Consider the following 25,454-nt stretch of genomic DNA (forward strand, 5'->3'; position numbering starts at 1 on the left):
ATGACAGAAAAAAAAAACAACTGGGTCTGTGGTTCAAGTGGTAAAGAGCCAACCATTAAAGAAAAAACTACAGGGGAAAAAAGGAAACACCCAAGCCCCGAGTTGAAGCCCCAGTACCAGTGAGGGTTTGGGGAAGACAGTATAAAAGATAGTGCCCCAAGCTAGGACAAAAATAAGTTTTCCTGGAGGACAGGAAGTGTGATGTACACAAGCGTGAGAGGGAAGTTAGCACGGTTCAATTGTGGACATCAGGTGTCTACATGCCCTGGTTGAACAGAATGAGCACAGAGGAAAATCTTCTGCCTGGAGTCAGCCCTGAATCCCATCCTCCTCTTCCCCTATTGGTTAAGTGAGCTTTCCAGGTACTCATCTTCATTGGCAGCATCTGGGTGATGGGTCCCACCCCTTCCCCACACTTTCCCCTCCATTCAAACTGTTTTTCAAAGCTTGAGCTATAAAGCCACTGTATATCAATAACTTCATCTTTCTATATTTCTTTAACAGAACGTGGCTACACACAAGTCGGGGCAGTTAAGGGAGTAATGACTCTTTCTACCACACATGAACTAGGATTTTTTGAAAAAAAAGAAACTTTCTTGCCTTGGAAACTAGAGGATTGTGTGCTGATATCTTGGGGCAGGCTTAGAGTTACTCTCAACCCCACTTCTGAATGTACCGCATGGAATCCAAGCTTGTTCACCATAAACTCTTGCTAAAAATGTCTCCTCATCTCTGCCAGGTGTTCAGTATACAGCACAAGCTTCAGGTTAACCTTACAAGGTGAAACGTATGGTTCCCATTTTACATGTGACAAAACAGGCTGAGAAAGGTGAAAGTCTGTCTCCAAGGTCACGTCGCTGATAGGCAGGAAGTCAAGGGACCTGCCAAAGTGAGTTCACCTTCCCAGCAGGGCGCTCCTGGGCCTGTGACTCCACTCACCTCCTCACCTCCCATCATAGGGTTATTAGAATATTCCTCGTTCCACCACAGAAGAGCAGGTGCCATGAATCATGCCCTCTGCTTTCCTGAGCTGTGTGTGTGTGTGTGTGTGTGTGTGTGTGTGTGTGTGTGTGTGGGTGTGTGTGTGTGTGTGTGTGTGTGTGTGTGTGTACCTGATTAATCTATGTTAATTTTATTTCAAGCCTTTACAAAAACTTTCCCAAAACTGGTTACATAATTTCCTGAGATAGTAAACAAAACATAGTGAGGTTCAAGTCATAAACTGAACTTTACAGTGCCAAATACCTGCTATGGGGAAAACAAGGACCTGTAAGATGTGCACACAGGCTGGATGAGTTAGCACCAGACAAAAGGGCAGGATGGATGCAGAGTGCACCGTACTGACTGCAGAACAGAGTATGTGTTAGTCAGCTCACACTGTGGTAACAAAATGCCAGAGACAAGGCAGCTCACATAACAGAAATCTGTCTCACACTTCTAGAAGCAGAGGTCCAAGGTCAATTTGCCTATCAGGACACAGCCCTTGTGATTGGCCACCAACTGACCTCACAGACCTCCTTTTTGAGCACATATAGGAAACACAAGCTCACCAGTGTCTCTTCTTCTAAGGACATGAGTCCTATCAGACCTGCTCTTAACAACTCATTTGAGCAGGACACTGGTGGCTCATGATTGTAAATCCTAGCTACTCAGGAGGCTGAGATCTGAGGGTTGAGGCTCAGAGCCAGTTTGAGAAGGAACGTCTGTGAGACATCTGTCTCCAATTAACCAACAAAAAGACAGAAGTAGAGGTGTGGCTTAAGTTTTCAAATGCCAACTTTAAGCAGAAAAAGCCAAATGAGAGCACAAGGCCCTGAGTTCAAGCCCAGCAAGAAGAAGGAGGAGGAGGAGGAGGAGGAGGAGGAGGAGGAGGAGGAGGAGGAGGAGGAGGAGGAGAGGAGGAGGAGGAGGGGGGGAAGTGGAGGGGAGAAGGAGGAGGAAGAGGAAGAGGAGGAGGAGGGGGGGAAGTGGAGGGGAGAAGGAGGAGGAGGAGGAGGAGGAGGAGGAGGAGAAGGAGGAGGAGGAGGAGGAGGAGGAGGAGGAGGAGGAGGAGGAGGAGAAGGAGGAGGAGGAGGAGGAGGAGGAGGAGGAGGAGGAGGAGGAGGAGGAGGAGGAGGAGGAGGAGGAGGAGACGAAGAAGACAAAGACAAAGACGAAGACGAAGACGAAGAAGAAAAATTATTTGATCTGCCTCCCTGTAGCTTCTATTTCCAACTTGGCATTTGGACTTTAATATGAATTTGAGAGGGTTGTAATTCCATCCAGGGCACAAATATCTGACTGGAGTTGAGTGCACTAAGACTAACCAACCATGAGTTGATGAAATCAGAGTGGATTTTGTAGAAACCTCACAAAGCTCACAGCCCCAAAACAGGAACTCATGACATAAACCCAACCATAATATTCTTTACTATGATAACCGGTGTTGCGGAGTCAGTCCATTCTGAGAATGATCCTGAAGCAAATCTAAAGTCCATGTGAAGTAATCCTACAACCTGCATGAACGGCTTGCACTAGAGACAGGATGTCAGCATGGAACAGAAACCAGCCCTCCCTCTTTATTTTTCTTTTGAGTCATACTGTGGTTTGAGCTCAGCGTTTCATCCTTGCTAGCAGGTGTTCTACCACTTGAGCCACACCCCTAGTTCTTTTGCTTAATAATTATTTCAGGTAGGCTGGCATGCTGCCACTCCTCCTCTTCCTCCTCCTCTCCCACCCAGGGCAGGCTGGATCATGATCCTTCTCCCTCTATTTCTCACGCAAATGTATTTTTTTGAACTTTTGTCATAAATGGAATTGTTGCTAATGTTTTGTCCAGGCTGGCTTGGAACCACTCGCCCAATCACTGCTACCAGAGTAGCTGGGATTACAGGAGTAAGCCACCTTACCTGACTCCTCTGCTTCCTCCTGCACTTCGGCTCCCTCATTTCATTTCTCCCTAGAGCCACTATTTACCAATCCTTTCCTGTCTCCCTTCTTTCTCATTTCTCATTTCTTAGTTTTCTGTTTTTTTTTTTTTATTTTTTACCCAGCAAAAATCCATTAGAGATAATATTTCCTTTCATTAATAAGGCAACTCAACATTATATCACTTTCAAATCGGAAGACTCATGTGTATTCAGCTTCTTTAGCAGCTACGTCTTCACCCCGTTGTTTTTCTGTTTTCCCATCATGGCACCAGAACACTATTTGGGTGTACTTAGAGTAGACTCTCAGCAAGATGACAGGAAGTGAAGACAGAACGAACTGCTGCAATGTTCCAGGAAAAACACATCGTTTTTAGTAGAAACAGGGCAAGAACCTAGTTTCTGAACCCATGTAACTAGAACCCCTAAACCCACACACTCTTTCAAAGCAACTGGTTGGCTCTCCTCCCCAAACTCTGTCTGTAAGAGGAGATACCAGCCTGGTGCCAGTAGTTTATCCCTGTAATCCTAGCTGCTCAGGGGGCTAGAATCTGAAAATCTAGGTTTTAAGTAAGCATGGGCAGAAAAGTGTCTGAGACTCCATCATCTCCAATTAACTGACAAAAAGCCAGAATGGACACATGGTTCATGTGATAGAACACCACCATGAGCAAGAAAGAACAGTGGGAGCAAGAGCTTGAGGTCAAGCCCCAAGACTTCAAAAAAGAGGGAGAGTGATACCATCTTGTTACCCCATCCATTCTGTATGTATTTTCTAATTATCTGATGGTACTAATGTTTGAAATCAGGGTCTCTTGCTTTCTTGCTCATTGCTGGCACTCTATCACTTGGGTCACCTCTCCCACTTTGGATTTTGCTGCCTTACTGGAAATAGAATTGTGGGAACTTTTCTACCTGGGCTGTGGATTTGAACTGTGATCTTCAAGATCTCAGCCTGCCAGGGAGCTAGGATTACAAATATAAGCCACTAATATCCAGTTTGCATTTATTTTGCTGTCTCCTTCATTAACTCTGATTGTAGATGTTTCTAGAGTGTTCTTACAATGGAACATTTATTAAAGTTTGTTTCTTAATGCCTCCTAAACCTTAATAAATTTGCACCCCAGCATTTCATGTCCAAAGTCCCTATTCCTCATCCCTTAAATATTTCGTATAACCCAGATCATACCAATAGTTAAGAGAATTATTCTCCGCACTAGACTAGCATTCATTATGTTGAAATATGAAGCTTCTACTCCTAGTTTCCTCACAATACTTACCACGAAGGGTTGTTCAAACTTATCAGAGGCCTTTCTGCATTTTTAAAGAAATTATGTGATTTTTGCCCTTAATTCTACTCCTGTGATGTGTTACATTAACAAATTTGCTTATTATAAACCATCTCTGCCACCCTGAAATGAAAACAACTTTCCCACCATTTTAATATGTTGTTCACTAAGAAACTTTGTGTCTATGTTCACCATGTAAGTTGGTTAGGTATTTTCATTTGCTATTGCCATTGTGTTCTTTACAGATTATTCAATAAAGTCTATACTATGCCACAGTGCAGTAAAGCATATTGCTGTCCCTAAATACATAAAAGCAAGCTAATCTTTGGTGTCTAGATGACAACAGTTATTTTCATTCATTCCTGTCAAGAACTTGGAGTAGAGTTGATTTCACCTAGTTAATACTGAAATTTGTTGGGGATTCATAAAATTAATGACAATAGGCAGCAAGTACTGGGTATTTTCTCTCCACCAGGTACTTGAAATGGATATTACCATCATCTCATTAAATCCTTTGAGCAACGTGGATAGCACTGATACCCCAACCCTACAGATTGAAGAAAAACTGAAAGGAGTCAACATGCATGCCATCCCATGGAGTGATTTTGTGGATGAAGTTACAGATTATATCTTAAACTCATTCAAAAGCATGCATATCAGATACTCGTTATTGATCAGTACAGCTTATGTTGCTATGCTGGGATGCACAGATTTAAAATCCCTTCTGAGAAAAGGCTGGGTTTTAATGTGTCCATCTTCTTTCACCTTCTTGTGACTAGTTAAGTCCAAGTAGCCACATGGCACTTTCTCAGAGCTGCTGCCTGGGCCATGCCATAGGCCTCTCTGGGCATAGATGCAGCCTTTGGGATCATAGTTGAGTCTATGCCCCGGTGTCTCCTTTGCATCGGCTTCTAACTCTTTGAACTATCCCAAACAATTTACACAATTCTATGACAGTTGAATGTCTACTGGAAAAGCCTTCAAAAGAATACCTACTGGAAGCAGTTTATTCTCTATAAACATCAGTTTTCACATCTCGAAACCATCTCCTACATTCCTTTATCCCGAATAAAAATTGCCTGGAAAAATGTATATAGGATGTTTTAAGTGGTTCTTGTTGAGACTTGAAATGGGGCGGGGGGGTGTTCATGGTTGTTTATAAACCTCTGCCATCAGAAATCTCAGGGCGGCTGTGGCATCTCACGCAAGCTCTCTCTTCCATTTTGATTAGGGGAAAAATGCAAACTACCCTCTTCTCGGCTCCACTTTCGCAAGGTTAGCCTGCACTTGGCGCCAGTAGCAATTTGAAAGCTAGTAGCTAGAAAATAATTTACTTCTTTGAGCCTCACTCTTCTGAGCCAGTACAAATTGAGCATCTTTTTTTTTTTGCACCAAAGACATTAAGGGAAAATTCCTTTTCAAGTGGTTATTCTTGAATTCATTTACTTTTGACACACAATGAAATCCCAATTCTCCTGCAGGCTGCATGCCTTTGTTTGCTATTTTGTACACTGTCTATCTCCCTGTATCTTGGAAGGAGTAGCTGCTGAAGTTCCAGGAACTTCATAGTCCTTCTTCAAGATAGACTATTACCACCCAAACTCTACTAGGTGATAATTTTTCAATCACCATTTTGCTTTTTCCTTTGTTAGCAAAGTAAAAAGTGACAGAAGAGCCTCACTTTTAAACTGATTTCATAGACCATTTTGAATCTTCTGTAAGTACACTTTCAAAAGCAATAAAAAATAGCATAAATTATAAATAGGACTGAGATTTGCAATGTATGAAAATATAAAAGTTCTCTGACACTATAGAGTATATCTATTGGCTACAAGTCATCTTAAAAGCTGGAGGCAAAGACTGGGTTGCTAGTTCACACCTGAAATCCCAGCTTCTCAAGCATCAAGAGATCTGGAGAATCATAGGTTAGCCTAAGCTAAAAGTCAACAAAACCATATCTAAGTATGGTAGGGCCCATCTATAATTCCAGCCATAGAGAAGACAAAAACAGTCTGAGGATTACTGTCTGATGCTAGTCTGGAAAGAAAAAAAGCACCAGACCATTTTTGATAGACAAATAAAATAAAAAGAGCCAAGAAGCTGGGTCTATACTATAATCATAGCCACTCAAGAGGCTGAGATCTGAGTCTTGCTGTTCAAAGCCAGCTTAGGCCAAAAAGTCCACCAGACTCTTCTCTCCAATTAACTACCCAAAAAAGGCTAGAAATGGCCCTGTACCTCAAGTGGAAGAGCACTTGCTTTGAAAAAGAAAGCTAAGGGACAGGACTCAAGCCCCAAGTTCAAGCCTCAGTATTCACACACACACAAAGGGCCCAGGGGCATGGTTGAAATGGTGGATCACTTGCATTGTAAGAGCCAGATCCTGAATTCAAATCCCTGTACTACCAGGAGAAAAAATGAGGCACAACAGTGGTTCAAACCACATCTTGGAAAAGAGGGGGCAGAATAATGTTAAGGTCATGGACTCTTTGACTTGAGTTCTATGTCACTTACACTGGATTTAGGCAATCTATTCTCTCATTCTTGGCCTCCATATCTTCCCATTACTAAACTGCATGATGGTAATAAAATACTATTTTTCTGTAGTTGTTCTCGGGAGGGAGTACACTGATGGTTCCTTTAGTTGCTCCCATTTAAATTAGAAGAAAAATGTCCACAAATCTCTTCTAAAATACTTCCCAAACAACGTGGCAATATATGTGCAGATGGCTGATAGACTTGAACTCAGAGGTGCAGATACACAGGTACAGAATCACCCTTTGCAATGGACTAGTCCCATTATAACCAATAGTGCCCTATGCCTGCTAGCCACCCATTTCAATGCAGAAAACAAACCCATTTGGCATGATTAATCAATCAATCCTTTGCAGCCATGACCAGCCTGGAGGATTGCTTTGAAGAATATCAAACAGACTCCCTCCCCACCCCCTCCACATACACAAGTCTTTGACTAACTTTAACCAACAATTCTCTGTCAGTTTTTATTTCTGCCAAGTATGTTGCTCTTTTTTGGTCAAATGTACAATTTTCATTTCGGGATTATATACGTCATATTTTAGGACAAAAAGTATAGCATGGTCAGGTTCTTCGCCTACATCAAAAAAATATTTACAAAACCTAAAATGCTTCACAAAATCTAAAGTGCTTTACAAACGTCTAAATTTGTGTCTTAGCACTTCACAAAATCATGTTCACATTTTAAACCTGGAAACTGTCAGAATCTACAATAACATATTTGGACTATATGGGTTTCACAAAATACTTCCATTGCAGGGCTGTGGCGTGAATTTCAGTGGCTGACAGTAATAGGAACTCTTTTGTACCTAGGCCCCTTTCAGGCAAAGCCTCGAGAAGTAGCAAAACTGAAGATAACAGAAGCTACTTGAATGGCTAGGCAGAGATGCTTTGCAAAGGTTTGTGCCTGGAGATAATTGTCACGCACACTCAATTCATTCGGGTGTTGGAATAAGGGAGTGGTGATTATCAAGCAGGAGCATCAGACAGACCGGTTCCCCGAGTCAAGCCTGCACAGGAAATGAAAATGTCTCTCCACATACCCACTCATGTGCCAGAAGACATAACAGGCAAGAAGCTCATGAGTCTTTGGAGCAAGAACATCAAAGGCAAATTTTATACTAAGAAGATTAGATAAGCAAGATTTGCTTCCCACTCGTTTCACGCTGAAATAAGCCAATGTGGAAAAAGAAGTGATTTTCCAATGTCCATTACAATTTCATCTAAGCACCAAGATCACCTCTGGAGAAATATCAAAGAAGCATAAGCCACAAATGCATCTTCTCTTTTTTTTTTAACCCATAGTTTCACTGGAAAATCAGGGAAGAGGAACTAAGCAAGCATCTGACAATCCTGTTGTCAAGTATTCAAACATAAATATACCCGGAATCTTCCTAATGGGGGAGGGGCCATCGGGAATTATTGTTGAGAAATCCACTAGGTCTCCATTTTTAAACTCAGTTATATGCTGCTTAAATTTTTATGAGCAAATGAAAGAACAGACTCATTTTTAAAGGCCTTTGCCTTAAAATTCCCTCTGACAAATGCTAGTGTAATTCCTTAGAAAGCCAAAAATCAAAGTTTAGCAAAATAAAACATCAGAAGTGGGTCCTGGAAAGCGATGAGGTAGAGTTTAAGGGAAATGGGTAGAGGAATGAAGAGGGGGAGGAGGGAGAATGCAGTCATGAATCCAATGTATATCCTACAAACTTATGAAAAGTGGGGGAAGAGGTGGGTAGGGAGAGAGACATGAAAATGCTGAAAGGGGCGATCAAGAAACACTGTATTCATAAATTGCCTTGCTAAATGGCAGCTCCTTTGTACAGCTACTTAAAGATAATAATAAACATTAAAGAATAATCATAAACATTAAAGAATAAGCATCTTCATTCAGTACAGAGTAACTCCTCAATTGCAGGAGATAAAAGGTGAGGAATCAGGCAAGCAGTTCAAACTCAGTGCCAGGAGAATGCTGGGAAGAGTCAGGAGGAGGCTGGGAAGTGCCAGGAGGATGCTGGGAGCTTGGCCCCAGCTAGGCAGCCCCAGGAGTGCTCCTCCACTCCCTAAGACCAGGCACGTGATGTCAGGAACGCCTGTCTGACTTTGTGAGGAAAAAAAAATTTTTTTTTAAGTTGCAGAGTAGACAAAGAAAGAAGACAACAAAATTGGAAGTCTTCTGATGGCAAATTATTAATGCCTTCTCTCTGAGAAATTGCAAGCAGGCAGAAAAAGGTCTAACCTGAAGAGGAAGATCAAAGACTCAAATAAAAGCTTTGATGCCCAAGTTGTTCAGTAGCTCCCAAAGCACTGCGAAGTCTTGACCAAAGGAAGCTGGTGAGACTGTTAACACCAAACAAATTTGGGATGAATTTGGGTACTTAATCCCTGAGAGAATAAAGGAATGGGACTTTGTAGTGTGACTTGCTCCTGCAATTTAACAATGACATTTAATTTGAAGCAAATATTTATATTTCTTTAGTCTCCACCCCCACCTCCTGTCTTGACCGCTGGTATCTATCACCTCATCTGCTGAGGGTGTGTGATTATTATTTTATTTGGGTGAAAGTTTATTTCTCAAAAGAGTGTCACTGATCAGGCTGTTATGGCATGATGTTCATCTCAGCCTAGCTGAGCTGGTCAGACAGACCTTGCAATATTTATTTTCTTGAGACAGTGACCCCAACCACTGGCATAATGACTCTAAGGAAAGGGAAACACCTCTTAAGCCTCACTAGAGTCTCAGATTTAAAGCTGCACAGTAGGTGGCAAACTAAATGAAATGTTCAGATTCATCCATTTGTTTCTAACTACACAGAGACATTGAAAGCTATGTTTGTTTAAAGTCCCTGGTTGGGAAGTTGTAAGGGATGCACAGATCCAAAGAAGTTAAGTCTTAGTCCTGGCCTCAAAATTACCATTCAGAGATAGAACTTTATAGACTTGGAAGTCCTCTTAGTCCTCTTTTTTATTCTTTCTCTTACTATTCATTCTAAATTTGCATCTCCTTTATGCAAATCCTGCTCTGTGATTGTACATCTTCCATAAAAGGAAACTTTCTAGTCTCTAGGAAGAAAGTTCTTCCTTTTTTGTTTAAAAAATTATGGCAGATGGAGTAGTTATCAAAGTCTTGCCCAATAATAAATAAATAAACACACTGAAAAAATAGACATATTAATTAACGGCTTTGAAATTAGATTTCATGTATTTTTCTATTTTCTCTGAACTTGGAAAACTGAGTGAGCAACTGCATAAATGGTCTCTATACAGTCATGATATTAATAGCTATCCAAAGATAGGCCAGCCGGATCCCAGTGGCTCACACCAATAATTCTAGCTAGTCAGGAGGCTGGGACCTGAAGGATTATGGCTAACAGCTAGCCCTGGGCTAAAAGTGTGGCATTCCACCTCCAAAATAACCAGCAAAAATCTGGGCTGATGGCACAGCTCAAATGCTAGAGCACTACAGCATAAGGCCCTAAGTTCAAATCCAAGTACCATACAAAATATATATATTTAAAAATAGATAAAATAATATAAAACAAAATAATATATAATAAAAATATATAAACTCTTCAAAAGACTAGAGAGCTATGCTTTGAACATATCATTCCAATGGCCAAATTTAATGAAACAATTCATTGTTCCTCCCTCCCTCCTCACTCACCCATTGTACTAGAATCTGAACTCAAGGCCTTGCAGTACTAGGCAGCTCTAAGAGCTTGACCACAGCAACCATAACTCAACTCTTTGGCTTCATTTTTCATATGGACAGAAAATAAAGTGGATTTCTCTCAAGTTTTTCTTTGGGTGGTATGGAATCATAATCCTCCAATCTCCACCACATAAATAGCTGAGATGCTAGGCCTATACAATCAGCCCTTTTCCTTTCTTTCCCAATACATAAATGAAAATCTTCATTTATTGTTTCATGTTTATTAAACCATTAGGTATGATCACCATTTGGGGTTTTTTTGTCATTTATCTAATTTTTCTTCCTTTCATTTTTCTTGAAAAATAGTATAGTATTTTCCTGAACATATAAAATTTTAATCATGACTTGTCATGAAGAATATTTTTCAAGTGACATTCTTAGAACACATAAGTTTCCTATCTTTAATTGAGCCATCATCGCAAAGTGAAATTTCTAGATAAGAACAAAAGGCATAAAGAAGGAAGATTTTGAATTACATTTTTAAGATGTCTAGCATATTAATTATTAAATCTTTATATTATCACATTTAGTATTATTTTCATTTCCACCATTTCCTCCAGTGTAAGTCCCCATTTGATTAACTTCCTACTGAATTTAATTTCCATCTTTCTTACTCCTTTCTTTGTCTACTTTTTTGCAACCAGGTTTCCTCTGTAAGTCTCTGTACCATTAACCTGTTTAGGTTAACAGTGAAGTTACCAATGAGTTTCTTTTTCAGGATTCTCTCTAAACCATAGCCAAGCATACGTTTAAATAATCAAGGTATTTGAGCTTTCCATTGTATAATATTTGTTCCTAGGTAAGAATGAATTGTCACCTCTAATTTATCTAAGTATTTTCTTATTTCTATATGTGAGTAACCCAAGTATTTTAGTTGCATGCTTTTCTATTCTGTTTCCTCGCATAGGACTAAAGTAAGCAATACTCCTGTCTTTTGATATTCAAGGGAAATCAAGTATAGCACTACTCCACTGCCAGAATACCAAAAACCCCCTACTCATATCCCCTGACAGAGAGTGGCACAGAATTTGTATATCAATGATGTGCATCTTCCCATACACATTCAACAATATCTAGATCATTTATAATACCTAATGTTCTATACGTGCTATGAAGTAGTTGCGTGACTGTATTGTCTAGGGAATATGGAAAGTAAGGAGTCTGACATTTTCAGAATATTTTGTCAAGTATTTTCAGTCTTAATTGGCTGAATGCAAGAAACATGTAGATAAGAACACCGACTGTGTCTTGCCATTGAATTCCAGAATGACAGAAAAAGGAGCCCATGAGCTCGAGAGTCTTATTTTCCTCTTCAGGCATTCCTGACACGCTCTTCAGCCAGCTGTAATATATTCTTACTTAATTCACAGATTTATTTTGACCCTTCTCCAAGGTTAGATGTAATATAAGATCTCAACATTGCAGCAATTGCAGTATCCTAGAGAAGATTATTTGTGATAAATGAAAGCTAAGCAGGGGTCACTAGAACTCACAACAGAACAAAACATATCATCTTTCCTGTCAAAACGAAGGGAAAAAAATATCCCTTGGTTAAGTTACATAACTAAATCTCCAGTTGTTCAATATCCCTTAGCCTAGGATATTTTAAAAGCGTGTTTAAACCATTACAATGACTTCAACAAATGTTCACTCAAAACGCAGGCAGTCTCTGAAAACTTCACATCTCGTGTATGCTTCATTTTCCTCCTCGCCCACATCCCCCAGCCTGCAGCATTGTTCGGCTCTAGCAGATTATAATAATGTTATTTTTGTACTTGCCTTCTGTGTTTTGCCATCTGATTCAATCAATGGGTGTGTGAAGCCATTACTTTCAACCCACTGAGGCAGACAGGCAACCATTGTTCTTCACTGCTGTTGTAGAAAACAGCTCCGTGACAAGAGCTGAGCACCACAAGTGGCCTCTCATCATCTCTGTGTTCCTCCGTCTCATAGAAGGCCCAAAGCCCTTCATTCTTAAAGAAGAAAACAAGAGAGAAGAAGCACCCCTCTTCTGCAAGTCCTGGGAAATTATAGGGAGAAGTTCCCACAAGACTACCCTCACTTCTGAGACCAGCCATCCTGGTGTTCAACCGTTTGCTGTAAGGCCTCCTAGAAATCACAAACGGACATTGTCTTACCATCCAATAAGGGGAAAAGCACAACGGATGGTGTCTGGGGAAATACCAAAGTGGGGTTTCCATTGTCCTCCGCCTACTGGTGACAGAATGCGTCAATTTTCTGGCCCTAACGTGTGATGGTGAGCACAGACTTGCCAACCAGTAGCTAACCTAAGCACCAGGACTGACAGTACTTGTTGAGATACCATCATGCAGGAGTGATTGGTTGTGACTGCCCGTTGGTTGATTTCAGGATTTAACTCAGGCCCTCTGAGCATCACCCAAAACCTTACTCAGTCCTACTGATTGTACAAGATCCCAAATTTAAGATCAGGTGAGTGTGCTAAGTTTCCACTTTATGAATTCCACTTTATGAATTATGAATTGTTGGGCTATCAGGTGACATACATCTTTAGGGAAAAATTATTCCATCAGAAATGACATTCCAAGGACTTAGAAAACATCCCAGAAGTTGAAGTCCAAGGGCAGAGCCCCAGGCAAAACTAATTTCTTTGCTACTTCAATTTAACTTAAAACTTAGCTTAGCACTCAGCTGTGTGGTACATATTCCCATTTTCACTATAATCATGGCATTGCCATTTTAAAGGGCAGGGTATTTCTTTATTTTTTGTGTGTGCCATACTGGGGCTTGAACTCAGGGCCTGGGTGCTATCCCTGGGCTTTTTTTTTTCCTCAAAGCTAGTGTTTCACCACTTGACCACAGCTCTACTTTTGGCATTTTGGGTGATTAATTGGAGATAAATTGGATTAATTGATTAATTGGAGTCTCACAGACTTTCCTGATTCGGCTGGCTTCAAACTATAATCCTCAGATCTCAGCCACCTGAGAGCTAAGATTACAGGTATAAGCCAACACTGCCCACTGAATATTTCTTTACTAAACCAGTTACAAAAGCTAGTTTGTGTGAGAGCATGGAGAGGTGAGGGAAAGACCCGAGTGGGTATGAAATACAGTGTGAAACCTTTTGAGAAACAGGACCTTAGAATTGCATTTTGTGTAACACAGCAGGAACACTTGAACCCACAGGCAACAACAAAGAAATAGCTACCCCCAACTTCCAGCACTGACCTGAGAGAGGAGGACAGCCACAGCCAGTTCTGAACCTCAGACTGAAAACCACATGAAATGCAGCCGGCAGAGCACATTCCCCAAGAAAACTCAACCCTGCCCTTCCCAGCCAAATCCATCTACCCACCCACTGACTACCAAATCCCTTTTGCTACTTCATTTCATGACCTCTGAGGTCAAGTGGTAACTATGTTAGACCAAGAGGACATGTTAATTTTTCTGGCCGTAGGTGTGTTTTCTGAGAGACGCAATAGTTCAAGGTAAAAGAAGAGAAGGTAGGAATTATAAAAGCTTTAATGAAGAAAGATGAGGCAGGAATCCCAAAGCACACTCAGCCTCCTCGGGTGCATATTTTGTCCCAAGATAGGGAACTTAGGATGCACTGCAAGCTCTGTTGCTCCCCACACATTCATGCTGTGCAGCGGGATCGTTCCGCATTGCAGGCAAACATCTGGGCTGCCTTTGTGGCCTAGTTAAGTACAAGTTGTGACTCTGGAACCTCAATGATACTTCTTGGGTCTCTCTCATATGGGGATGTGAGCTGAAATGGGTCGACATATTGGAAAGCACCTTGTTAAATGTGATTTTTTTCTACTATTATATAAATGTGTTATTACTGGTTAGGAAGATTGGAAAAGCAGCTATAGTTTTGTCTGTAAAATGTAAATTATATATTATTATATACATGTACAGAACCTTATATGTATGATATATAACATACCTATGTATGATATATATACATATATATATTTAGGAAGGCTCCAGATAAATAGTAATGCTTCAAACTAGTACTAATTTAAGGGCTTTCTAGTTATAGGAATTTGGTTGAGGGAGCAATGCCAAAATTTAAATTCGGGACCTTACACTTGCTTGGCTTGCTGGTTTGGTTGGTGCTCTACCATTTAGGCCATGCTTCAAGGCCAGTTTTTTGCTAGTTATTCAAGAAATAGTGTCTTGTGGATTTTTCTACCTGAGTTGGCCTTGATCTATATCTCCCAGGGTCAGGTCGTACATAGCCTCTCCCAAGTTGCTAGGATTATAGGCAAGAGTCACCAGTGCCCATATAAATTTGAATACCCAAGAGTCTACATTCTGTATGGGCCACCATACATGTAACCCACTGAATGTTATGGAAAACCATACAAAGAATGAACATGATATGTAATTTTATAACACAGCATTTCTCAAACACAGGTACACTCAGTAACTTCATTTCAGGTACTATTTCCTAAAATGCAATGGAAGCAGTGATCCCGAGAATAAACACTGGGAGACACGATAACTTAAACAGATGACTGATGTTAAAAGCACACAATAATGCATCATGTCCTGCACAATCAGCACTTCATTTTGCTTGACTACTATGGGATCCAGAGATGCACCTGTGAGGAACAAGCACCTAATCTACAAAGCTAAACTTGTAACTTCAATATCAGGAGTCTGTCAGGTCTTTAATCACTCATAAGAATGCAAGATTCCACGCTGGGCTATCTTCCATTTTCTTTCTTTTTTCTTTTTCTTTTTTTTTTTTTTTTTTTTTTGTCGGTCATGGGGCTTGAACTCTCAGCCTGGGTGCTGTCCCTGAGCTCTTCAGCTCAAGGCAAGCACTCTACCACTTGAGCCACAGTGCCACTTCCATCTTTCCCATTTTCTACTGTCCCTCTCTCAGAAAATGCATGAGTAAATCACATTCAAACTATGCCATCCTCAGGTTCACTAGGTGCCTAGGCCCATCCTGTCTGAAGAATGCCACCAGCGTGGCCTGCCTCCAGGAACTTCCTTCTGTTTCCCACATCAGCATTCCAATGCCAGACACTCAAAAGCAGAGAATCTTGGATGAAAATTTATTTATTTTTTACTCACGCTAAAATGTTCTAATCAATTAGTGGATTTTGGAGAGACTGAGGAGAATGCTGGAAGGACTGATGCTGATCAAGATGTATTATACTCATAATTGGACACATTGAATTGAAACCCCTTTATACAACTACTTAAAATAATAAAAAGAAATAAAAATGCCTAATCAATTCAGAGGTTTAAATGACTAATTATCATATTTGTCATTTCTACCACTGACCAGCTTAAACTCCAATAGAGAGGAGGGGAAAGTTTCATTCCATTTAGCATTGTTACTAGCTAGAATTAGTGGCTTCAAAAAAGAATAAAACCTCAAGACTTTAAGTTGTTCACTCAAACCAGATAATGCTAATACCTTTCAAACACACTGTATCCAGAAACAAATAAGCTTGAATTAAAATCTCAGCACATACACACACATACTACATACTTCAAGCTCAAATTACAAGGAAGAAGTCAGACTGGCTATCTAAAAAAATTAGTGTATGTAGAATATTGATCTGTGCAATGAACTATTCTCCTATTTCATTTCTACCAAGGATATCTTCTTTTATATCATGTATATCATGTTCTTTTTTTAAAAAAAAAAAAAAGATTTAAACTCTAGTCAATAAACCAAATGGTATATTTCAAAAACTTACTTTGTACCCAAGAGACTAAAAGAAGGATATCTTCTTTTATATCATGTATATCATGTTCTTTTTAAAAAAAAAAAAAGACATTTAAACTCTAGTCAATAAACCAAATGGTATATTTCAAAAACTTACTTTGTACCCAAGAGACTAAAAGAAGTTTCATTTAAAAAAAAATCTTATTGGCTGTAAACAACAATATAGAAGAAATATTCCAAGATCTGACCATTTTCATTTCCTTTGGCATTTTAATGTCTTTGCCTTAAATTGTAGCTTCATCAATGATATACACATTTATATACAAAATATGACATCTTACAATCTTCAATGGTATTACATGTCCAAAGAGTTGGATCCAATTGTATTTACCATGGCAAGAATGCATACTATGATATTAACATTCAATCTTCTTTACCAAAACTCCCCACTGCACCCTGGCTTTTGTGTCACTCTGAAGGTGTGTCTTGGAATTCTACTCATCATATAAAAATCAGTCTTTTCTTGTTTCCGTATTGAGAGTGTAGGTTTTTCAACAGCAGAACAACCTATGTATTTTAGACGTCCTAAGAAGTCACTGGAATATGTATGTGCAGTGAGTAAAACTGAAGGCAGCAATTTATCTCATGCTTTTATGATAATTTTGTTTCCTAGACACACACCAGGTTTAAACACTCAAAATAGCATGTAAATCTTTTTATAACTCTTTTAGGGAAATGATGCCATTAACATCTTTCACAAACACAGAAATTCTCCCAGGCAAATTATATCAACTGTGTATTTTTCTTGCACAAGCATATTCTTCCATTTTAAAGAACCACCACTGCACTGTGGATAAAAGATGAACTTGGGTATCAGCATTATTTCAGGAATATACTTCACACCTCTATACAGAGTACATTGCTATGGCTTTGTGTCAGGTACCTCTCTTCACTGTGAGAAAATTAACTTAAAGAAGGAAAGATTTATTAACACATAGTTCCAGAGATTTCAGTCCATGGTTCATTGGCATCGAAAGTGCTGGTTCTTTGGTGAAATAGGTAAAGTAAAATTGCTCTCCTCATGGGATCCAGGAAGCAGAAAGAGATGGAGGTTGGAGGGACAAGATACAGCCTTCAAAAGCATTTCCACAGTATCCAACTTCCTCCAACAACTTCTTCCTCCCTCCTCCACCTCCTCCAGTTCATTGAGCTATGAACTCATCAATGCCACACTCTCATGTCCCAACCACTTTTCCATAATACTACCAGCTACCACCAACCCAGCAGCTCAAAAAACAAGACATGTGAGCTTTGGGGAATATGGTTTGTTTCCTACAAAATTCACATGGAAGTGTAATTCTTACTATGAGACACTATAAGGTAAGAACTGCTGGGACTCTAGACTGATGGATGTATTGGCCTATTCGTGAAGTACTACATGAATACACCTGATGGATTAATGGCTCATCTCAAGATTGAGTCAACCAGGTAGGTTTGGTCTCTCACATGTTTATCTATGGTGATGTGGTACCCTGTGCCCCACCAGATTCTGTCAGCAAAAAGTTCATCATCAAGTATAGCTCCTCCACGTTGGACTAGAACTATGAGCCAAAATAACCTTCTCTTTATTATTTATCCAGTCTCTCATAGTGTAGTCTTAGCAACAGAAAGTGGGCTAAGACATGTATCATCCATAAATGAGGATTGTTTAAACCTAACAGAATTATTGTGAATTCTAAATAAGCCAACATGTGTAAAGCACTTTAGGATGGCTCCTGGTGTATAGAAAGCTTGATCTGCAAGTCAGCTGTAATTGCTGTTATTATCCACTGCCACATGTTCTAGTTCATCATGAATTACACCATGCAAAATCAAATAACCCTGGATAGTCCTGAGTCACTCCCTTCTAACGCTGTCATATTTGAAAATAGCAAGTGCTTTTCATGCAATCTCTTGCAACAGCTTCTAGGACTGCTAACAATTGTCATGCAATGCATACCTTAGCAGATATATTAGCAACCACACTTTTAAAGCTTCTGTTTTCAATCCATGTCAGGATATCTGTCTTTCTGTCCATCCATTCTTCAATCAGCTTTTCCCCATTCCTCTTCTTATGACCATAGATTTTGTCAAAATATATAAAGCAGAATGTAGTTACCTTAATATGGAATTTCTAGGAATTTGCTGAAGGCTTGGGGCTCAGATAAAATGCACCTTTGAATGACGAAGTAACACTAAATATTTAACTAGTATATACTGTGGATTCATGCTAAGATCTCATATCAACTGGCCTCCACTATAACCTGCATTCCATTGTACAATATCTCCTGGCAATGCTCACTTAGGTTTGAAGATTATTAAGTGTCCTCAATTAATTATTTTTGCATTTTTCCAATTTAAGTTGGTTGCTTTCTCACACTAATTTTATAATTCAATTAAAATAAGCCATCAAGTTTTCTTAGCATAATTTGCTCTTTATAAACCCCCTGCCATTTTCTCCTTGTTTTCATTGTTGCAACAGGCCAACTGCTGAAATAAAACAGTAGATAAATACTAAATGTTTTCATACTTTCCAATCGTGGTTTGCCAGTGTTGCTGGAACAAAGTACCACAAACTGAGTGACATAAAAGGAACAAAAATGTGTCATCTCCCAGTTCTGCTAAGTAGAGCTCAGAGACCTAGATGTCAGCACAGTTGGTCCCTTCTGAATGAAAATCCTTCCATGCTTGTCACCTTGCTCCTGCTGCTTTACCTCCAACCTCGGGTCTCCTTTGGTTTGTTGATGCCTCGTTCTCCCTGTGCATTGGCCTCTGTTTTCAAATTTTCCCTTGTCATAAGGACATCCAGTCTTATTGGATTCAGGGTACACCTGATTGCAGTATGATCTAATCTTAACTAATTACATTTGCACTAACTCTATATCCAAATAACATCATTTCCTCAGGTACTTGGAGTGTGGACGTCAAAATATTAATTTGGGAATGGAGACACACAATCCAACCTATAATACTTTTCAAACAAAAATGACCTTATGAAAACATCAAGACAACAAAAATCCTGTTGCCCAGATGCTTATCTAAGCAGCAAAGAAGATTCATACTGGGGCTGGGAAGGTGGCTCAGTGGTAGAGCGCTTGCCTTGCATGCATGATGCCCTGGGTTTGATTCCTCAGCACCACATAAGCAAAAAGAAAAAAGCCAGAAGTGGCACTGTGGCTCAAGTGGTAGAGCACTAGCCTTGAGCTGAAGAGCTGAGGGACAGTGCCCAGGCCCAGAGTTCAGGCCCCACAACCGGACCTCAAAAAAAGAATCATACAGTCATTTGATTCCTTGGCAGGAGGAACCTACCCAAGAGTTGAAATCTTATCTGTGACCCAACATCACACTCAACAGTCCAACAAACATGCAAAATAAACAGGAATCAGGAGCCTTTCCTCTCACTTTGAGCTCTCCTCCATGATGCTTGGAGAATTTCTCAGCCAACTGAAGTTTTCCAGATGATTCATCATGTATTATCTCACAGAACTCTCACAAACAACAAAATGGCATCTGTATTGGGTTTGAGGTGAAGCTTACAGACTCTGAAGCTTAAGTTATGCATATGTATAAGGGTATGGGTACAGATGGGCATGTAATATGGGTAGGTAATAAAGGGAATAACACACACATATGTACATCCATGCTCCCCTGTTCTCTAAACTGTTGGTTCTGGAAGGCATTTGTATGGCTCAGTTGGGTATAAAAGTTGGGCAAGCACAAGTATACATATCTGAGTCTTAAAAGGATTAATGATTTCCTGCACATAAAATGTTGAACATAGTGTCTGGTATATAATAGGTGTTTCAATAAAGCTTTCTGCGTGTGTGTATGTGTGCCAGTCCTAGTACTTGAATTCAGATCCTTGGCACTGTCCCTAGGCTTCGTTGCTCAAGGCTAGAGTTCTACCACTTGAGACATGGCTCCATTGTCAGCTACTTTTGGCGGTTAATTGTAGATAGGAGTCCCATGGACTTTCCTTCCAGGTCTGGCTTTGAACCACAATCCTCAGCCTCCTGAGTAGCTAGAATTACAAGCATGAGCCACAAGCACCTGGATAGTTCTTTTTTGTTTTTTGTTTTTATGTTAACATTAAGGCTAGCAAAGCACTCTGAAATAAGGATATTTGTGGATTCTTCCATGAAAGTGAGAAGTAGAGTATGGAATGGGGCTGTTATTAAGTGCTCAGGAAGAGCAACTACAGGATTGTCTGTTCAGAGAACTAAGTGAATGAGTGGACAGACCATAGAATCCTATCACTCATGACTACCTTTACTCAAGGGCCCACAAACAGCTGTTTTGGCCACACACACACACACACACACACACACACACACACACACACACACACACTGCTGCCCACCTAATTTTTATAAATCACATATCATTAATGAATCTAGATTCATTTGTATCTCTATTGCAAAAAAGAGAACAACAAATTTTATTTTCATTTTTATAACAGTTGTTTTTCCTTGTATTAATTTTTTAACAACTTAAAAGTTACACTATTCTCTCTACCAAACTTCATATTATTGTTTCTGTTGATCTTAAGTACTAGTGGTGTTTTTATGGGGGGGGTGTTTTTTTTTTGTTTTTGTCAGTTGTGGGGCTTGAACTCTGGGCCTGGGCGCTGTCCTTGAGCTGCAAATGCTCTACCACTTGACCTAAAGCACCACTTCCAGTTTTCTGGTGGTTTATTGGAGATAAAAGTCTCATGGACTTTCCTGCCCAGGCTGGTTTTTAGCTGTGATCCTCAGATCTCAGCCTCCTGAGTAGCTAGGATTACAGGCGTGAGCCACCAGCACCAGGAAAATTAGTGGTATTCCAAGATTCACCTTTCAAAGGGGCATTGCAATGACCCATTTCTTCTAACCCAGTCCCCCTTTCCGTAGTCCTGCCCACTTCTGGTTACTACTCTGTGCTTCTGGGGCTGCCACAAGATGAAGAGCTTTCATCCACAGGCCCTTCTTCTATCATGTCCTGCCTTGCTTCAGAAACCCATACAAATCTTTGTTCCTAGTAAAAAAAAAAAATAATGTTTTAAAGGGAAGCTTTCCTCAGCTCGTGGTATGCGAAAGGTGGACCTTCACATGTTTCTTTAAACACAGAATTCTTCTCCATGACACCAACGGTAAGCTGTGTTGTAATCATTTGTTTCCTGGCTTCTATTTCCCACCACACTAAGAAGAACCTATTTGTTTTAGTATCTTGAGGGTCTAGCACACAACCTGATATATAAATATTTACTAACTAGAAGACTGACTTAAATGAAGGAATATAGAAATATGAGAAAGAAGCAGCCCTCAGAAACTTAACAATCAATCATTAGGCACATTATCATTTAATTTGACTTCTGACTAAAGAAAAGGAAGACAGAGTATGTGATGAGAAGAAAAGGTGTGATTTTTGTCTGTGGTATTAATCAGTTAATGAAACTCCAAGTTTTTCTTTCTGAATCCATAAAATTTAAAAAAAGAGAGAAAAATTTCTTACTAGCTATCTAGCCTGATTTGCATGTGTTCAAATCTTCAAAGTATTCCTTTTGATTCTTTTAATCAATAGCTATTTTAGAAAAAAGCTCTTCATTACTTCCTAATTGTCCAGATTCATTTTCTTCATTTTTCCTTATTAGAGTCAGATTTTTCAAATGAGTTAAGTAGATCAGCAATTTCAGAATCATTATTGACTTTAAGCATTTTCTTCAGCTATTCACATGTCCCTGTTCTCTCTAAGACTACAGTCTTTTCTCCCTTTTTAAAAGGCCATCTGCTTTCAGAAGTTCTCTTTTCCATACATCTCAAAGTCAATTTTATCCTATCTGTGCAATACATGTGTAGAGGAATTCTAATCGTATACACTTTATCCTGGGTTTGGAATAAAGATGAAATGATTTCCTATTATGATAACATATCAAAACCATATATATAGCTAGGTACTGGTGGCTCTCACATGTAATCCTAGCAGGAGGCTGACATCCAGAGGATCAGAGTTCAAAGTCAAATGAGGCAGAAAAGTCTATGAAATTATATTTCCAAAGTAGCCAGCAAAAAAGCAGGATCAGAGGCATGGCTTAAAGAAGGAAACACCAGTCTAGCAAGCAAGCTGAGCAAGCATAAAGCCCTGACTTCAAACCCCTAATATAAGTAAATAAATACAACTCACAAAGATTTTAATCCCTTTTAAACAAATAAATTGAAGAGTTATTACTACCATATAAAAAATCCTTACAAATAATTTAAATAGATATTTTGATCATTAAGAATATAAAAATTAAAAACAACCTGCTGGTGGCTCTTGACTATAGTCCTAGCTCCTGTAGAGGCTGAGCTCTGAGAACTAAGGCTTGAAAATAGCCCAGACAGAAACATCTGTGAGGTCTTCCTCCAGTTTATCAGAGAAAAGACAGAAGTAGAAGTGTGGTTCAAGTGGTAGAGTGCTCACTGTGAGCAATAAAGCCAAGAAAAATGTAAGGCCCCGAGTTCAAGCCCCAGAACCAGTGCTTTCATGCATGTGTATGTGCACAAACATGCACATACTCACACATACACATACACACACACACACACACACACACACACACACACACACACACACAGAAGGGGAGGGGAGGGGAGGGGAGCAGAAGGGAAGGGAAGGGAAGGGAAGGGAAGGGAAGGGAAGGGAAGGGAAGGGGAGGGGAGGGGAGGGGAGGGGAGGGGAGGGGAGGGGAGGGGAGGGGAGGGGAGGGGAGGGGAGGGGAGGGGAGGGGAGGGGAGGGGAGGGGAGGGGAGGGGAGGGGAGGGGAGGGGAGGGGAGGGGAGGGGAGGGGAGGGGAGGGGAGGGGAGGGAAGGGAAGGGAAGGGAAGGGAAGGGAAGGGAAGGGGAGGGGAGGGGAGGGGAGGGGAGGGGAGGGGAGGAGAGGGAAGGGAAGGGAAGGGAAGGGAAGGGAAGGGAAGGGAAGGGAAGGGAAGGGAAGGGAAGGGAAGGGAAGGGAAGGGAAGGGAAGGGAAGGGAAGGGAAGGGAAGGGAAGGGAAGGAAAACTTGGAAAACTACAAACATCCTATTGTTCATTGGTAAATGATGAGATGAGAAACAGTAGTACCCTGAGATCCTAAGGTATTAGGCAGCTGCTTATAGAAAGCTACAGAAGACCAGAGAAAGATTTGAAATTTGTTTAACTTTTTATAGTTTGGTATTATTTATGTATTTTGGAACACAGCATTAAAATTGTTTTTTATTGGGAAACACATGTATATAATATATATTATATATGGAACAAAAAGACAAAAATAGGGGAATAGTATCAAAATAGGATCAATCAGGTCAAGGATTACATGTTCACAAATCAGAACAAAACTCCAGTGACAAGGTAAATAGCAGCTCAAAGGCTGTATTGTTAGATTGTAGACAACCTGCTTAGTAGATTATGTACTCTCTCAACTATACTCTTGAAAGATCAGCTTTTGCTGAAATCATATTAATTTCTTTGGTGTAGAAAGTTGTTAAGAATTAGAATGGGCTGGGAAGGTGGCTTAATGGTAGAGTGCTTGCCTTGCATGCATGAGGACCTGGGTTTGATTCCTCAGTACCACATAAGCAAAAAGAAAAAAGCCGGAAGTGGCGCTGTGGCTCAAGTGGTAGAGCGCTAGCCTTGAGCTGAAGAGCTGAAGGACAGCGCCCAGGCCCAGAGTTCAGGCCCCATGATCAGACCCCCCCCAAAAAAAAAAAAAGAATTAGAATAATCAAAATAGCCAAGCACTGATGTAGAAAAGAAAGGATAAATTACCCTAGGTAGCACTCCTTAACACTACCATTGCATATGTCTTCCTAATTACCTTTCTCTTCCTGGCTGGGATATGTTGCAAGATTTACCAAAACAAATGCATTTGTAAAGTGGTCATTAATTTTTGTAATTATTGATGAAACAATGACACCTGTAATTGTACATCACAATTACTGATCAAGATAAGAAAACAAGCATTGCACATGTATATGAAATAATTTGTCTAGAGGCAAATAATTTATCATGGATCAATGTGTGGTTTCCATGACAGCTTTAAAATCATAGGAAAAAATGAAGATATATCTTGGAGCTCAAAACACCTACTGATCTATTTCAAAAGCAGTGTTCCATAGTCAAATAATGAACTAGGATTATAAGTCTGCTTATATTTTAATTTGCAATCTGAGTTTAGAAAGGCATAAGACAAGCAACTCAGGAAAGAGCATCTGGGGTTAACTGATAATAAGAATTACTCTGAAGTGGTCCACAGAAAAGATGAGCCTAAATTTTCTTTCAAGGACACTGACAAAGGCCTGGGTAATGAATACAAGAAAAAAAATGAGCCACAGGAAACAATGAATGCAATATTTTCATGAACTTTGTGCATATATATCTCCAACTCCAGTAAGCTAGGTTTCACTTGGTTTTCCCTGTTCTGAAAGACACATTCTCTGAAGGAGCATCAGAAGATTAAGCCAAAACCAATCCTTTGGAAATAACCCCTCTCATAGTGGATTCAGGAAAGCTTAAGGCAATGGCCATTCCAAATACTTCCCACATCGAAAACATCTTAAACGTACCTGTCTGACATTGACAGTTGAAAACCAGGTTGCCACGTGTTGCGACTTTGAGAAACGTTTAAGATATGATACTTTTGTAGGTTTACTTCAATAAACAGCATGAAACCATCATCAGCAAACACCACAATTCATGTTAATGCATTTTGCTTATTCACAAAGCACAGAGACTTCCTAGGAGAATAATGTACCAGCGATTTCAATCCATGGCCCGCTAAGAGATTTCACATCTAGGGTCAGATTGGCGTTTTCTTATTCCGCTGTTCTTTCCTTTACCACTATTTGGCACTTACTGTTACCCTTTGAATTCTTAGGTTCAATAATTAAAACTAAACTACAAAGCCCGTTTCGTGATGCTTGTTACTTGGTAGGTTGTAGATTTCTGCTTAGTGGCTCGTTTTAAATGATCGGCAATCCCCAGAGAGCTAACCCTACCATTTGTCTGCATCAACAAAATGGTCTGGTCCCTCAGAGCAGAGCAGACAGCGCCAAATGATAATGAAAGGATCCTACTGGAGAACTCACCCTATTGACAGGCGGGCCCATGAAATCCCTCTGAACAGCGGCACTGCTGGCCCTCACCAGCTGAGCACTTCTTTCCATTGAAACGACTCGCCACCACAGGGGTAGCTGAAAGGAGGGTGGGAGAATGGCGTTGAGGGGAGGGAAAGAAGAAAAATCAATGTAGGCATCATGTTGCTAATTTAACAGTCATGGAGACATTTCTACAAGCCTCTCCAGA

General features: G+C 40.1%; 1 protein-coding gene across 1 annotated transcript in view; it reads right to left on the reverse strand.

Moving 5' to 3' along the window:
• Positions 1-25,454, reverse strand: part of LOC138806526 (EGF-like and EMI domain-containing protein 1) — a 503,918-nt gene that overhangs the window by 414,014 nt on the left and 64,450 nt on the right. The window contains 1 exon segment of the mRNA XM_069991959.1: positions 25,238-25,342. Coding sequence (XP_069848060.1) covers positions 25,238-25,342 — 105 coding nt within the window.

The sequence above is a fragment of the Dipodomys merriami genome, unplaced genomic scaffold, assembly GCF_024711535.1.
Source record: "Dipodomys merriami isolate MVZ:Mamm:240054 unplaced genomic scaffold, mDipMer1.0.p SCAF_40, whole genome shotgun sequence".
NCBI lineage: Eukaryota > Metazoa > Chordata > Mammalia > Rodentia > Heteromyidae > Dipodomys > Dipodomys merriami.